Genomic DNA, 16111 nt, shown 5'->3' with positions numbered 1-16111 from the left:
TCCCCTCGTGAAGTCCCTCACACAGAAGACCAATCAGCGAGGAGTGTCCATGCTTGACTCAGCTGGATTCTGTATTTTTCTCTGGTCACCGATCCATGCTGACTGGTATTACACTACTCAGTGCGACGCAGCAGCATAAAATGTGCAGGCGTAGAGCAGGGCTTGCGTTGTGTTCTGCACAGATGTGACTGAGCCAAGAGAAAAGCACTCTAGAACCTGCATGTGTGAAAAGCACATGTTCCAGAAGGAGTGCTTGTTTTTTATTTGACCAAAGTATTCTTTACTAAGGTCAGAATAGAGAAATGTAAGCTCTTAGAAGCTACTGTCAAGGCACAATTAGAAATGAAGATAAAATACTTCTACAAACATAATGTACTTTTTAAGTTTAAGGTGACTTTATTACAATCTTGAGGTCTGGCAGCGATGTAACGCATGACTAATAAAGGATTAGGGTTTTTTAATGAAACTGTAATTCGTAAGAGATTTTAGGATTTCTTCACAGCAAAAATTAGATACACCTCTAGATGTGATTTTTGGTCACTTAAGACTGCACAGTCATGCACATTACAAGTAGCTTGAGGAAAGGGGCTTTTCCCTTCATTTCTTTTATAGCAACTAGCAGAGGGCTCTGTCTGGCCAAAGACCATATGCCCCAGCATTCCCAGATAGGTCCTTTTGTCATGCACTTTTATTGTTTTAATTAAGGCAGTTTATTTGATGTATAACCAAGAGTGATTTAATTTTTACAGTTTTTAAAGAGTCATCAAGTAAATAAATTCACAGATTCCAAAAAAAAAAATCCTTTGTTGGGCTCTGTCCCAATTTTTAGTTTAAAAAATATACACCCTCACTATAGCCACTCAATAACTGCGGTTGAATAATGACACTAGCTGGGCCGCTTCATGTGTTCAGTCCTTAATTTCATCGTAATAAATGGTACCAGTTATCTCACTTAAGCAGTGACCTTACTGCATTATTTTCATAGAATTACAAGTTGTAAAATTTTGATTCTGAAAAGGACCTTCTGTCATGAATTACTTCCTCCTGTCTCTCATTTTAAAAACAGGCAGACTGACGAGCTTTTTTTGTGCTGACAGTCAGACCAAAGTGAAGCCAAGCTCTGCTGAACGGATCGCATACCTGCTCTGTGTTCTTCCGAGTTGAGTGTGCACTGTTACACAGGCTTGCACATGTCAGGAGCACACACAGGGATGAGCCATCTCATCAGAGGATGAGCTGACCATTGCTGAGGTCCAGGCCCAGGCCTCTTCCTCTCCATCCTTCATCTCACTGTCTCAGCTCCTCTTGGACCTTGCTCTTTAGAGAACTCTCTCTTTTATCCTTAATTTCTCCTTGTCTATGATATCGCTTTCTCCGCCTGGAAGTGTGTTTTATTCTCTCTCTCATGAAAAAACGCTTCCTTCTCTCTGCATCTTCTTCACCTACTGTCTAGTCCGTCCTCCTCCAGGACAAGGAGTCTACACTGTGTCCAGTTCATCACCTCTCCTTCTCTCTTAATCTACTCGAATCCGATTTTTGTCCCCACTAATCTCTCTCTCTCTCCCCCTTCTCTCTCTCTCTCTCTCTCTCTCTCTCTCTCTCGTTCACTTTCTTCTTCCCTCTCTCACTTTCTGCCTCTCTTTCTGTCTTTCATGTGCGTGCACATGTCCACACACACACATTACAAACAATTTTTGATTGCCAAATGCTTTTCAGTCTTTAAAAGTAGTGGTTCTCAAACTTTTTGGTTTCAAGATCTCATCAAAATTGAAGACCTTAGTTTTTGTTTATGAAGATTATAGATATTTTTATTTTTAAAAATTAAAACAGCATTTTAAAAATACTGATTTATTTAAGAAATAAACTTATTCACATTGATGTAAACACATTTTTATGAAAAATACTTTCCAAAATAAAGAGCAAATACTGAGAAAAGTAGCATTGCTTTACATTTGTCAGATCTCTTTACTGTCTAGAAGACAGGTGGAATTTAGTATCTGTGCATGTCGTTAATCTATTACATTATGTTGTTTTGGTTGAGATATATGGTCAGAATTTAAAAATCTGCTCTCACAAAGGTGTAGTTGAAAAGGGAGGAATGTTTTAATAGCCTTTTCAGATAATTTTGTATCTTCTTGGGTACTACACCAAAACTCAACATGTGATTGTCTTTTAAGGGTTAGTTGCAATATGGAATCTGCAGTCATATGGACTTTTACTGTCGTATTAAATCCACCAGTATATCTTGCACTTTGAATGGGTAGTTCGCCTGCCCATGATTTTGTAACATTATGCACTGGTCAACGGAGAATGTTGGTTCATTAAGTTATGTAGGCTCTCCATATGTGGTCATATTGCATTTCACAATATCAAAATACCACATTTGCTAATATGTGACCTGATATTAGCATATTTTGATCTCCTCAAAAAAGTCAGTGAGTGTTGAGAAGCCAGATACAGGTTTCCAAAATTCTAATTTTTTACTTGAATTTTTTGTTGGCAATAAATCTTGTCAGTTGTTTTCCTGGAAAGGCTTAACTTTGTTCATATTCAAGAAAGTATCTCTCAAATAACTATAGTTTTTCTCTCAGTTATGCTTTCAAATAAATGTCATTCGATGAAAAAAGCAGCTAGTTCATTTTGCAGATTAATCTTCTAAGCGTTTTTCTCCAAGACAACCATGAGATTTCAGGATACAGTAGAAGTGCTTTCTCTGTGCTTTCCACTTTGTCACACTGAATATTGAAACAAAGTGTACTCAAGGGTTGGAATGTAATCGGTTAATAACTTTTTCATCATGGATATTCTGAAGCAAAACCGTTTTGTTGTTTTGCTCATTGCCAGCATGGCAGTGAAAGAGTGTAAGGACTGCTAAACTATTACATGTCAGTGCCCCTTCGGGTTAGAGTGCTGGCAGTTTTACCCATCATCCCTTTTCATCAGTGCAAAATCAACATGATGAAAAGGCCAAATAATATCTCAGTATTTTTATGAAAATAGTTTTGATCTCATCGACTTCTCCAAGGAACATAAGGCCCCAAGGAATCTGCAAACCACAGTTTGAGATTTAGTGAAATCCTGTGTTGCACAGAATCACAAAACTTACTTTTTCTTTCTTAAAACTCTTTTATTTTCTGCACCTCCTGTATCCCAAAGTGATAACCTTTCCTAGGATTCAGTAACTGGAGAGAAGGTAGGCTAGATTTTGGGAAAACTAAGGCTAGGTTTCCTGTAGCTCAGTAGAAATCCGGAAACTTCTCCTTATTTTAAAGGACCATTAACTTTTCTTGGGATTCCTGACTGTCCTCAAATTCCAATGCCACTGGTTCCAGAAGTGGACCTCCTTAAGGAACGAGGGGCGTTTGATGTTAAAGCACCATGATGCATAATACTTGGCAGCAAATCTGCCTATCGTTTAGAGGTCACATTATAGATGACATCCTATTAAATGTGACAGCCTTGCATTCTCTAAGTGCCGTTCTCAAATTCTCTAGGCTCAGGGCACATTAGTCTTTTTTTTTTTTCTTCTTCCTTTAATAAGGCCAAGCTTATTCCTACCTCAGGACTTTTGTTCTTGCTATTTCCTCTGCCTAGAAGGCATCTCCTCCAGATATTGATGTAGCCTGCTTGGTCTCATCATTCAGGTCAACCTCCTCTGATTCCCTGTGTACAACAGCCTCCTCACCATCACTCTCACATTACCCTTTTAGCTTCACAGAATTTATATAATCTACACTCCTCTTGTTTATGCTTTTTTTTTTTTTAACTCATTAAGCCCTTAAGAATGGGAACTTTTCTGATAAATTCCTCTTATAGTCCCCGCAGCCTTCATTGTTGAATGATGAATGCAGAGACCTTGTGCCTGCACTGAGGATTAAAGGGGCTGCTCCTGGAGCAGAGAGACAGGAGCACACTCCCTTACCTCTTTCTCACACCCTCTTTCTCACTTTTGTTTCCTTGGCTTTCCCTTCTCTAGTTCCCAGTTACCTGTTCCCCATCCTAAATGTCATCTCATCTTGTCAATTCCAAAGTTGTCTTACGGTCTCTTCTCAGCAACCCTACGCACTTTGTGTTTAGCTTGCTTTTGTTTCTTTGAAACAAAGTTCTCAAGGCTACAGAATATATATAATTTCCCAAAATATGGAATATATATGAAATCTTAAAAGATATACACAGGATGTATATATCTTAAGCTACATATATACTATATATCTATCCGTATTATACATATATCTTAAGATATTTATATGCACACTATATGTATATACACATGCACATATACACATATATACACACAATGTATATAGTCTGCTTTTTCAAAGATTTAGACTAAGTGAATAATTCTCAACCTCTTTAATATTAGGACCCCTTTAAACTCTTAAACATTATTGAATAACTCAAAGAACATTTGTTTATAGTGAGTTATAACTATCAATATTTGCCATATTAGAAATTTAAACTGAGAAATTTTTTAATTATTTCATTTAAAAAGAACCCATTATATGTTAAGATAAAAATATTTTTATGAAAATTGATGTTGGCCAACTTCTTTGATTTCTGGCTTAATAGAAGTCAGCTGGATTCTCCTATCTGCTTCCACCTGTAATATCTCAGATCATGTAAAATCTGGAAAACTCAGCTGTACGTTTGTGAGAAAATGAGAGTGAAAAGGGCAGATAACATCCTGGTGTCAGTATGGACACTTGAGAAGCACTGCTGTCAGCTGTCCCTGTGACACTGCCTCTGGTGAGACCACGAATTCCAGGTGGTGGGAGCTCCCACCTCTGCCGCCCCAGCCATGCCGTCCGGGGCACATCACTCGACTTCAATTTCCTCCAGTATGAAACAAGGGCTCTTGTGCCCACTAACCGTGGCAACATTCAACTCTAAAATTGTAAAACTTTTGTGTAGCAACTACTTTTCTCATGACTGACTTACAAATATATGATTACCAATCATTATCTTACCATAAATTCTGAAACATATTAAAAGATATGCATCCTAAGGTAGGGCTATATGAATGCTGCACCTTCTTCGATGCCTTCCTGAAAATTCTTTGAAGTAATTAATCTCAACCTAATCCTAAGCTAAGACTATTTAATGAACAAAGAACTCAATATGGAAAGTAAACCACATGTTTAAAGAGAAACAAGGAGTTCCTATTTTGTTTAATGCTATTTTTGTAATTAAGTTTCATGGGGAGAAAAGTTTAAGTGGAAACCAAAGGGATAGTTTTTTAAAAGCATATTATCTCTGCTACATTCAAACAATGGATTATTATTCAGCACTCTTAAAAATTAACTGTCAAGCCATGAAAAGACATGGAGAAATGCATATTACTAAATGTAAGAAACCAATCTGAAAAGGCTATCTATTATATGATCCCCAGCTATATGACATCCTGGAAATGGCAAAACTGTAGTTGGTAAAAAGATTAGTGGTTGCCAGAGGTCGGGGCAGGAAGGATTTTTCAGGGTAGTGATACTGTGTTATGTGATACATATGATACTCTAATGGTAGATGAATGCCATTATACATTTGTCAAAATCCATAGAATATACAGAGCCAACGCTAATGTAAATGATGTGTAAATTTATCAGAAAGCTGCCACCCTGGTACAGGATATTGATAGTGGGGAGGCCGTGTGTATGCAGAGATGGAAGTAACATAGAAACTCTACTGTCTCCTCAGTTTTGCTTTGAATTTAAAACATCTCTTTAAAAAACTGTTTTTTTTTAAAGTGTATCATCCACTTAGTATACTTACTAAAGAGTTAAATCAATAGAAACATCAATCATATTTAATTATGATATTTACCACACTATATGGTGGTTATCTTTTAAACCTAAGAATAAAAATGAAAAGAAAATATTTTAATTGGCTGGTTTTTAACAAATAAATGGTTAATCTTGTATGCAATTCCAAAATTAGAAAAATATAAGCCACTCAAGAAATAGGAATCAAAAAATCAAACCTGTTCAGTTTAACAAAGTAAAATAATTTTTAATCACTTGTGGACTTCTCTGAAAAATTCCAATTCATTCAGTTATTTGTCTCTGCTGTGTGCCATGCTGGGTCCATCAGGTAGTCCCTGCCATGAAGGGCCTTAAAGTTGGCTTGACAGACAGAGAGGTCAGTCAGTGAGCTGTCACAAACACTGCGAGAAAAGGGTATCCAGGACACACAGAAGAGTCCTAGAGCCATGATAAGAAGGCCACAAAGGAGGGAGCTGGCAGTTGTGCATAGAAGAAAGGAGACCTGGTAGTATTTTAGCTGAGTTTTTAAAGATGAGTAGATGTTTATGAGGTAAACATATCCTTCTGACTCCAAAATCTATGCTTATTTTTATATGTAAGAATGACTGTCATTGAACAAAATGTTACTGGAACACTGTTGTGAATGATTGACTAATCAGTGATTACTTTGCAAAAATTACTGTGTGTCTTCCTTTACATTGCATATCTCATGGCCAAGAATGAAGACATTCTCAAGCACCCTGTGCATAGAACTGAACAATGTATGTAATGACTCAACTACTTTGGCTTTTCAGTAGATATTAAAAACATTAGTAGTGGCAAGGAGGATACTAACTTTAAAGGACTTGGGGTATAATTTTCTCTGATTTACTTAAAATGGATAAAGCACATAAGTTTTAATAGCATTGACATTGAAATTTTAAGTGTTTAATGTTGTTTTTGCTGCTGGATTTAACTGATTATCTTTTAGTTGACCTTCATTGGAAGTTATCTTGTAATATTTACATAGAAAAATGTGCTTTATATTAAAATACTCATTCGTTTCCTCTAAATGATATTATTTCTTACCATTGTTTATATTAAATATAGAGAACTGTGGCATATCATACAGCCATTAAAAAGATTGTGAGGTAATCCATTTCTATTGACATGGAAAGATGTTAGTAAAGATAAATTTTTAAAAGAAACTAGCAACATTGCAGAAGAGTATCTAAAATAAAATAATTGTTAAAAAAAGAAAACTATATGTGAAGATCAGTATTCATACATATACAGGTATATATATGAAGGGAAAAAATCTGGAAAGACACACCCCAAGCTATGACTGGCAGATACTGGGAGTGATGGGAGGGGATTGTTGGTAAAGAGTAACTTTCACTTATTAACTGTTTTTCTGTAATAAATCATCTGTATTTCTATTTTCAATGAGTGTGTGTTCCTTTCAAATTGGATATATATTAGAATAATGCAAATTTAAAAATAGTAAAAAGTGTCATGGGGAAACATTAAAGCTATAATTTTTAAAATTCGAAGTAAAAAAAAAGTATTTAAACTTTTGAACTGAATAAAAAAACTAATCTAGACAGAACAGTTGAAAGTCTGTATTTTCAGAGATAGCTTACCTTTTCTTAAACTTCGTTATTATGTAGACAGACTGATTGATTTTGCTTTTCAACTGAAAAGCTGAATCAGCTCTGTTCACGCTAAATGGGCACTTAAAATCTAGTAAGGAAATGAACACTGTCTACTTTAGAACAGTACATGAGCTCATTTTTTAAGAAACTCCTCCAAACCTGTGGTTTGTTTTTAATCCCATATGGTGATTACAATAATGGAATGTAAAGTAGCTTCAGTCCTAAATTCCAGTAAAATTCATAACTTAGGTTCCATTTTGTAGAATACTTTTCATGATAAATAATTATAGATGTTACTCCTATATTCACTAGTAGAAATCCCTCTAAAATCATTCTAGTCCAGTTTGTCTACCCTAAAAACTCCCAGATGAGTGACTGTCTTTTAATACTAAAGTTCTTCATATTAAACCAAAAAACTCTAGACCTTCCAGCAGTATTCCATTTCACTGTATAACAGAAGGAATATTTAATTTTCAGCCTGTTCGAAATGCAATAAAAAAGTGCTTCACACCAAATCCCTATTATGTATACTAGCAAATTTAGACTGAAACTATAAAATAATTTGTAATTATTATCAGGTTTATACTTGCAAATCATAAGTATTTTTAAATATATAAATTTAAAATATTCTGAGCATTCATTTTCCTTATTTATTAGCATGTTATTAGTTGGCATTTACTTGCCCTAGGAAAATAGCAAATTAACTACATCTTATTTAATCTTTCTGTAATATATATTTGGAAATGCAGGTGATTGATGATGATGATAGCTGATCAGGTTTGCATGTACCTACCAGTATTTACCATGTGTCAGGCACTGTTTTAGGTACTTCTGTTGCATTAACTTATTTCGATTACACAACACCATAATAAGTAGTATTATCATTTCCATTTTCCATATGAAGACGCTGAGACATAGACAAGGAACTTACTCACAGTTACACAATTAGTAAGTATAGATACAGGCAATAAGGAACCTGTTTCTCAGCTATTGTGCCTCAAACCCCAAATATGCATGGTATTTTTTCCTTGCAGGATTTCTGATGCCTGGACAGCCCAGGAAGCATTTTTGATCTTGCTTTTAACATGCCAGCTATAGTGTGCTTATGGCAAGTTTTTCAGAGGGAAACAAATTTGATTATTAACTACTCAGCAGGAAATACATATTGACTGTTTACAGTGTGCAAGACCCTGATTGGGAAGTAGGGACTCTCAAATGGAATTACCCAGTGTCCATCACCATCCCAAAATAAGAATATTTTATTTGGTTTTTTGAACTAATGCTTGCCACAGGAATGAAGCATTTCTGGAAAACATTTCTCTACCCTCCACCATTCATAGCCCCAAAAACTAACAACACAGCCACTTTGATGTCTATGAATTTTTCAAACATATTAGCAGCATGGCAGTCTGGAATTCTGGCGGGTGTGCACAGACATGTTCTAGAGAGTGCCTCTTCCTGAACAAAACTGTCCGCCTTGATTCTGGCTGTGGCATCTGTAGGGGCTGTTGACCAATTCTCTGAACACCTACTCTTGAATCTTTCAGGCTGAGCTCCTCAAGTGTGTGGCCCTGAAAGAGCTCTTTGGCGTCTTGTCCTGTCTAGTCAAGGAGGTCAAGGTGGTTGGTTGTCGCTGGTACCTTCTTGGGGTCAAAGTAACATGTACATTGCTCCACTGTAGAAATCCTGTTGTTCTTTCCTGTAGAACCCGCTTGCCTGGGTGGCGGGATCAAATCTTTCCTGTGGTTTTATTGGGAATATGTCATAAGTATTTCTTTTCCCATCCAGTATGCATGATGAATAAAGGGATGCAACGTGCAGTTGATTAGATTTCAAATAATTTTTCTTTACATTAAGAATGTAATCTACATGTATAACCTTCAGACTTCAACCAAGTGAGTCAATCTAAAGTCACTTTGTGCAAATTAAAACAAAAATGTGATACTATTTTTGTCCTCTTATTGGCAAAAAGGTATGGAGTTTGCTAATACCAAGTAGGAACACTCTTGAAAAGTGAAGGCAATTTTGCATTGTCTGTTAAAATTTAAAATGTGCATATGCTTTGGTGCAGCTTTGGTGAATGTATTCTACAAAAATACCTAGGTATACAAGGGTCTATGTACAGTATAGCCCATGTTCCCATCAGAATGGTTAAATAACATAATGTGCATACACAGAACTACAGTGCAGATGTGAGCAAGAATGACCTGAGATCCATGTGTGCTGACATGAGGGGACGCCCCATGAAGAAAATGAAGTTGCTGAAAAGTATGTGTACTGTGTACATCACTTTTGTATTAAAGGTTAGAAAATAGACTATACTTTCAGGGATCATTTCTTTGGTTGGTTAGTAGAGAAATTGCTCTGAACATGCAGAGCAGAAACCGCAAAGAGGAGGCGCACCATCCTCTCCTGAGCGTGTTGCTTCCCTGCAACTGCCTTTGCCATTGATGATTGTTCTTTTCCTCTGCAAGAGTAAGAGGGGGAGGACACAGTCTGAATGGTTTTGTCTGTTTGTTTAAAAAAAAAAAAGGGTAGAAAAAGCTCTCAGAAGATCCAGTAAATAGTTAACGGCAGTTACTCTTGGTGGAGTAGGAATTTGAGAGGAAAGACTTACTTTTTATTCTACATATATTGGTGTGTTTTGAGTTTTTTACAAGTATATATTGCCTTAATATTTTCTTAAGAAAAACAATCAAATTTTGTGAACCATTTTAAATCCATGTTAAGAATTTCTAAAAACAACTTCATAAAAATTACTCATAATACCTCAGTTACTTATGAAAATACATACACAAATACTTAGGACAGTGCCTGATACGTAATAGTAAAAGTTAGCTGCACATAGTAGTCATTGTGATATTATTTTGGGGGAAAGGATAGTTGTATTCCCTATATTATCTTCTGTATATGCTAAGATTTAAGGTGGTTTCATGTGAAGCTGGAGGTTAATCTTAGATTAATTGAAGAGTGTTTCTTGTTGCATTCTAATGTTCAAGGAAATGATATACAGCAGTACCTTAACATCCTGAGATCATTGCAAATGACCAAAATCATACTTGAAGTGATTTTACAGGTTTCCATCTTTCTCCCAAGTCCTCGTTCTGCTGAGAGTTGCATGTTTTCTATTTCTTTTTTCAAATGAACTTCTAAATTACACGCGTTTTCTCTTATTTGGGGACCATTTTTGATAAAGATTAAAAGTTCATCAATTCAAGGAAAAGTATGAATAGGGAGTGCCAAAGTTGTTTAGAAACTCAGGCACTTGGTATTTGGCAAACTCCCAAGCAATGTAGTGTGCTTCAAAGTGATTTGCTGTGCCAGAGCAGACTCGGTTCATATTAGTATTTATAACTCAAACCATCCTTCTCTGGGGTTTGTACACCCCACTGTGAGTTGCTTCTCAATAGTTTGAAGTCACAAATACATCTTAAAAGAACTGGATTGTATCATTCCTCCCCAATAATCTGTTCTAATAATAGCTAATAATGATTGATAAATGATGATCTGTTCATTATGTTTTGTGTGATGATACCATTTTTATTGAAATTTATGTGTGCTGATAGAAATCTTTGGCAGATTCTTAGAATCATTTTTTTTTACCAGGACAACATTTAGATTGAAAATATATTTTGTTGTGTATATTATTATTATTTAGACTATTTGTATTTACCTTTTTGAATTTCAGCTCATGCAATCTTTTCTAATTCCCTAATATATAATTACATATTTTTATTATATAACTGTCAGTCTCATGCTGAGGTACCCAGACTCCAGGAGCCTTTACAGATAACTTCTTGTAAATCTACAATTGTTTTGTCTCAATTGAAATACATTTCTTTTTTTTTTTTTGAGACAGAGTTTCGCTCTTGTTACCCAGGCTGGAGTGCAATGGCACGATCTCGGCTCACCGCAACCTCCGCCTCCTGGGTTCAAGCAATTCTCCTGCCTCAGTCTCCTGAGTAGCAGGGACTACAGGCGTGCGCCACCATGCCCAGCTAATTTTTGTATTTTTAGTAGAGACGGTGTTTCACCTTGTTGATCAGGATGGTCTCGATCTCTTGACCTCGTGATCCACCGGCCTCGGCCTCCCAAAGTGCTGGGATTATAGGCGTGAGCCACCGCGCCCGGCCTGAAACACATTTCTAGAAGGGTCATGGGAGAGCCCGTTTTTTTATTTCTGCCAGTTTTGGACAATTTTTGTTTCTTTTGTTATTCATCTCAATAATTATTTTAGACCCTATAGAATATCCATTAGACATAAAAATCCATGTTTAGCATAGATTATACACTGGTGACTGAAGGATAAGTGTAATGTTTCAAACTTTACTTACTGTGGCATCCTACTTGTTTGGACCATATTTATGTATTCATGCAAAACACAAAGTCCCTGATGGAGGATAAAAAGCAATAAATAAAAATTGTTGTTTCATGTCTTAGTGGTGATGGGCATAATAAAGAAAAAGTAGGATATTGGGTTAAAAGTAATGGGTAAAGGACTGTTGTGTTAAACAAGGTGGCCCATAAAGGCCTCCTTGGTCAAGATAACTTTGGAACGGAGACCTAAATGAAGTGAGGGCATGAGCAACAGCGGTAACAGGCTGATGAGGTTTTCAAGCAGAGGGGGCAACAACTATCAATATCCAAAATGGGAACCCCTTTGGCATATTTAAGAAAGTGCAAGGAGATCACTGTGACTAGAGCGGCATGAACAAAGGCAAGAGATGCCAAGACCTTGAAGGAAGGTTGTGAACAGAAGAGGGGTGATTTGATTTATTGTTGAAAAGTTACTCTGACTGCATGTGGGCAATGATGAAAGCCTGGAGATGAGTGACTTTCAACTTGTTGATGACCACCTCAGCTCCAGCAAGAAATACACTTTACATCATTGCCCATTTCTACTTTATTCTTCTTTCACTGATTTGAGTGGTGCTGTGCTCTCTGGCTTCACAGTTTCCTTGTGGTCCACCTAGCAGAGGAGAACTGTTGTTCAAACGTCAATATTAGAGAAGGATTCTTGCCAGGTCATGACCAACTGTCTAAGTGACGTGTTATCAACCCAGTGAACTGGAGACTGAGGCACCATTTCCAGAAAGCTCGGGACACAAGAACCCTTACTCTGAGACCCCCAAATTTTAGAGGAATGTTCATCCCTTAGGAAAAATGCAGTCATGCAAGATTGTTCAAGATTAGAAAAGGACAGCTTTAAAAACTGTAATGGACCCTTCTCTGCAATCCATTGATCCCTTCAAGTCAGGAAGCAAGTAATGCATATCTTACCATCCTTCATCTTGACAGACCCTACAAGGAGGACTGGCTCCAGGAAAAAGTAGACTAGGAGTATGGTGGGCTCCGGAAGCCTCAGCAGGGATCGGTTCACTGCAGCTGGTTCCCGAGGTGGATACTTGGGAAGTGACTGCGTACATACCACTGATTTCTTCTGTTAAGAGAGCCACTGCTAAAGGAATAAAAGTTTAACAAGAAATCCTAAGATTAAAACATGCCTTAAGACCTTCACTGTCCAGAATTCTTTTATTGTTTACAAGTATTAGTCCTGTAGTAAATTCCAAAGAATGAAAAATACAGACCTGTAATATATATGGCCCTTTCAGGCAGAGTAAAGATTTGATTCTAAGAATAGATTTGATCTTTCTTTCTGCCATAAATAATGGTGTTTGTAGATGATATAGAAGGATGAGTTTGATATCCAGAGCATAGAAAATGGGCTGTGTAACAAAATCTTTTTGGATTCCAGTTTCACTGAGTAAGATTTTGTCAACACAAGTATATTTTACCAAGGTATTGTTTTCAAAAGGGTTATTTTGGGGGTAATTATTTTCAGTTTTGCAGAAGGATGTTGGCAATATAGTTGTTAAATTTGTGCAAGTAATAGGTAAAACAAAAGACCACTGCAAATTGTATTTTCCTATGCCTGTATTTTCCTGCACAGAATAAATATTTGCTAAAACATTTGTTAGATATTATATTCCATGTACTCAAATAGGAGATAAATTATTCATGAGTATATGTGTATAAATATAGATGTAGATATAGGCATATAGATACAGTGATGCCCAATACTTACACATTGTGATTATTGAATAACAAAATAGTAAATGTTTTTTAAGCTCTTCTAAATCACTTTCATTTTCAAGCATGAGAATGGTTGGTTTTGCATGCCGATTCCTACTCTCTCTTAAAGGTAGAATAATATTCTTTGGGCAAGAAGAGCTTTGAAAAACTAGCTTTTTCCTAAACACTTAATAGCCAGGGAAGCTTCATATGCTTTAGGAGCTTTCTGTATTCTTCCTTCTCTCAAACCAATGTAGAAAGAGAAGAGTGCCAGTCATGAGCACAGAAAATCCACCCAGCAGGACACACTGAAGTAGTTTCCTTCCTGTTACTAAAAGTTCAAAAAAATGAAGTATTAACCTTCCACTAAAGGGGAAGAGGTTGGTTATTCAGTGGGGCTTAGGGATGGCACAAACATCTCATTCAGTATATTACTTGGTGATAAGTAACAAAAGTTTAAAAATTTAATGGCTTGTTTTCCGGATTTATGAAATATATATGAATGTCATAGTGTCTGCTAATGCCAAATGGCTTTGTCAGAATATCACTGCTTCAGAATTCTCCCACATTTAAACATCTTGTCTCTCTCAGCCTCTACTACTAGAATTTCAGAAATGCTGTCCCATGCCTTAGTATATTTACCTCAAGAAAGCATTAGAGAAATGAGATTCTTTTTCTGTCATGTTTTGCTTCCCCCTCCCCCTTATAAAATGTAAATATTAACAGAAAAGTTAGTTTGGTATTATGGAACCAAAGAGGAAAAGACAAGGAATGTACAGTAGAATTGATGCAAACTCCTCCTAAATATTTAGGGTACACTACATGTTCATCTGGGCAACTCACACCGAGACAATAGGACTAGATAATGGGAAGATACATTCAAAACCCTTTGCAGATATAAAATCATTTCTTATTTAGACTTCTAATAATTTTTATTCTTAGCTTCAGGCCATAGCCATATAGACATGAAATCAGTATGGCAATGCACAGATAAGGAATTCAAATACTTAACCTCATCCTTAAAATTAATCTAGAAAAATAAAAATAAACACTAACTCGCTCTCTTATAATCTTCAAACCATCCTCACTAAATCCTGTTTTTATGCAATACAAAATAAGCACCAAATATGCTTATTCGTACTGCTAAAAGCCACAGCTATCATTTAGGTAAGCTGGTAAACATGGGAAATCAGGGGAACTTGACAGGATAACTTTTTCTGATGGATAGCTTTCTAATTTTACTCTAAATTATGTATACGAACTTAAGCATAAATTTTATGTAGCCTTTGTATGATTGTCCTGCCAGAAAGTATATATTACTCTTTAATACTGCAATAAACCAGGAGAAACATAATTATATGGAATATGTAACCCTTTTTATCTTTTCCATTTCTATTCAAATAGAAATATTTGCATAGTAGTCACTGTAGCAAAACCGTATTTTCATATGTAATCTTTTTGTATTTGGCCCTTATTTCTTGTTTCAAAAATTCAAGCATGTTTGTGATTATAAGTTGTTTTCTGTTAAGAGGCCAAAGTGATATTGTATATCATTGTTCTTTCAGTTGATTTTCAAGAATTACTAAAATGAAACATTTTTGAAAAATCATAACATATTATAGATACATTTACTTCAAAATGTATATCAGAGCTGGCTTTAACCTTTGAAATGTTGCCGTCCACCTCCATGTGCAGGTTGTCTCACCTGGCTTCTTGTTTTTGTTGTTAAAATTTCAACTCAGGTTCTACATGGTCAGCTACTATGAGCGAAATCACAGAATAGCAGTTGGAGCTCGCCATGGTTCAGTGGCCCTGTACGACATCCGGACTGGAAAATGTCAGGTAAATAAATCATTGTGACTTCCTCTCCATAAAGCGTGGAAGTTATTGAAAGGAGAGAGAGACTAGCACTTCACCAGTTGACATGCTGAGCTGCTGGAACATTATGGATAATGCTGAAGGGATCAATAGTTTAATGAAGGACGCAAAGAGTATAGAGCCCTACTGTCTTCATTCACTGGGACTGAAGGGCTGCCACAGAAGAGTTCGTAAGAGAGCCCAGAGTGAGGTGGCACTGCTGACAAACTATTTTGCAATACATCTCTTCTTACGTTAAACAGAGTTTTCTGATCTTTTTATTTTTGCCATGTGTTTTCTGAAAAGTTCAATGAAACATTATTATGATACAATGATGGAACAAAAATTAATTTTCTCTCTAAGTGAAATCAGGTATTTCACAATTATAAGACAGTGATCTAGTCAATTCAAGAAAGAAGAAATCACAACAGCATTTATTATAGTTCTATGTAAAGGAAATAGATGCTGTACTGGAAGCACTACTTCTTGTATTTTTATAACACTCTTGATGCTTTTATAACACTTCACTGTTTATGAAAAATTCTTCTTGATTTTGATCCTGATCTTAATCACCTGATTCTCAAAATATACCAACTGAGAAGACAGGGCAAATCTAACCCCACATTAGATATAATTTAAGGCTCTGAAGCACAGAGCCTTAAATCACTTTGTCCCAGAGTCACACTATTACTTAACAAAATCAGGGTTAGGCTCCACCGTGATCATGGTAAAGTTATAATGTTGCATTGGTAAATAGTTCCAGGTCACAGCTTCTTGTATTTCTTTGTAGCA

At 36.1% G+C, this 16111-nt stretch overlaps 1 protein-coding gene and 1 pseudogene across 4 annotated transcripts in view; both read left to right on the top strand.

Moving 5' to 3' along the window:
• WDR7 (WD repeat domain 7) overlaps positions 1–16111 on the top strand; it is a 372789-nt gene that overhangs the window by 290737 nt on the left and 65941 nt on the right. For all 4 annotated transcript variants that reach the window (XM_003926047.4, XM_003926046.4, XM_074383362.1 and 1 more), the window contains one exon: positions 15205–15304. In XM_003926047.4, coding sequence (XP_003926096.1) covers positions 15205–15304 — 100 coding nt within the window. The remainder of the gene's footprint in view (positions 1–15204; positions 15305–16111) is intronic.
• LOC120361770 (small nucleolar RNA U3) lies at positions 9703–9895 on the top strand (annotated as a pseudogene).

Source organism: Saimiri boliviensis, chromosome 13 (assembly GCF_048565385.1).
Source record: "Saimiri boliviensis isolate mSaiBol1 chromosome 13, mSaiBol1.pri, whole genome shotgun sequence".
In the NCBI taxonomy this organism is placed as follows: domain Eukaryota; kingdom Metazoa; phylum Chordata; class Mammalia; order Primates; family Cebidae; genus Saimiri; species Saimiri boliviensis.
The sequence above is the reverse complement of the archived record's forward strand: the minus strand, read 5'-3'. Positions and strand labels throughout refer to the sequence as shown.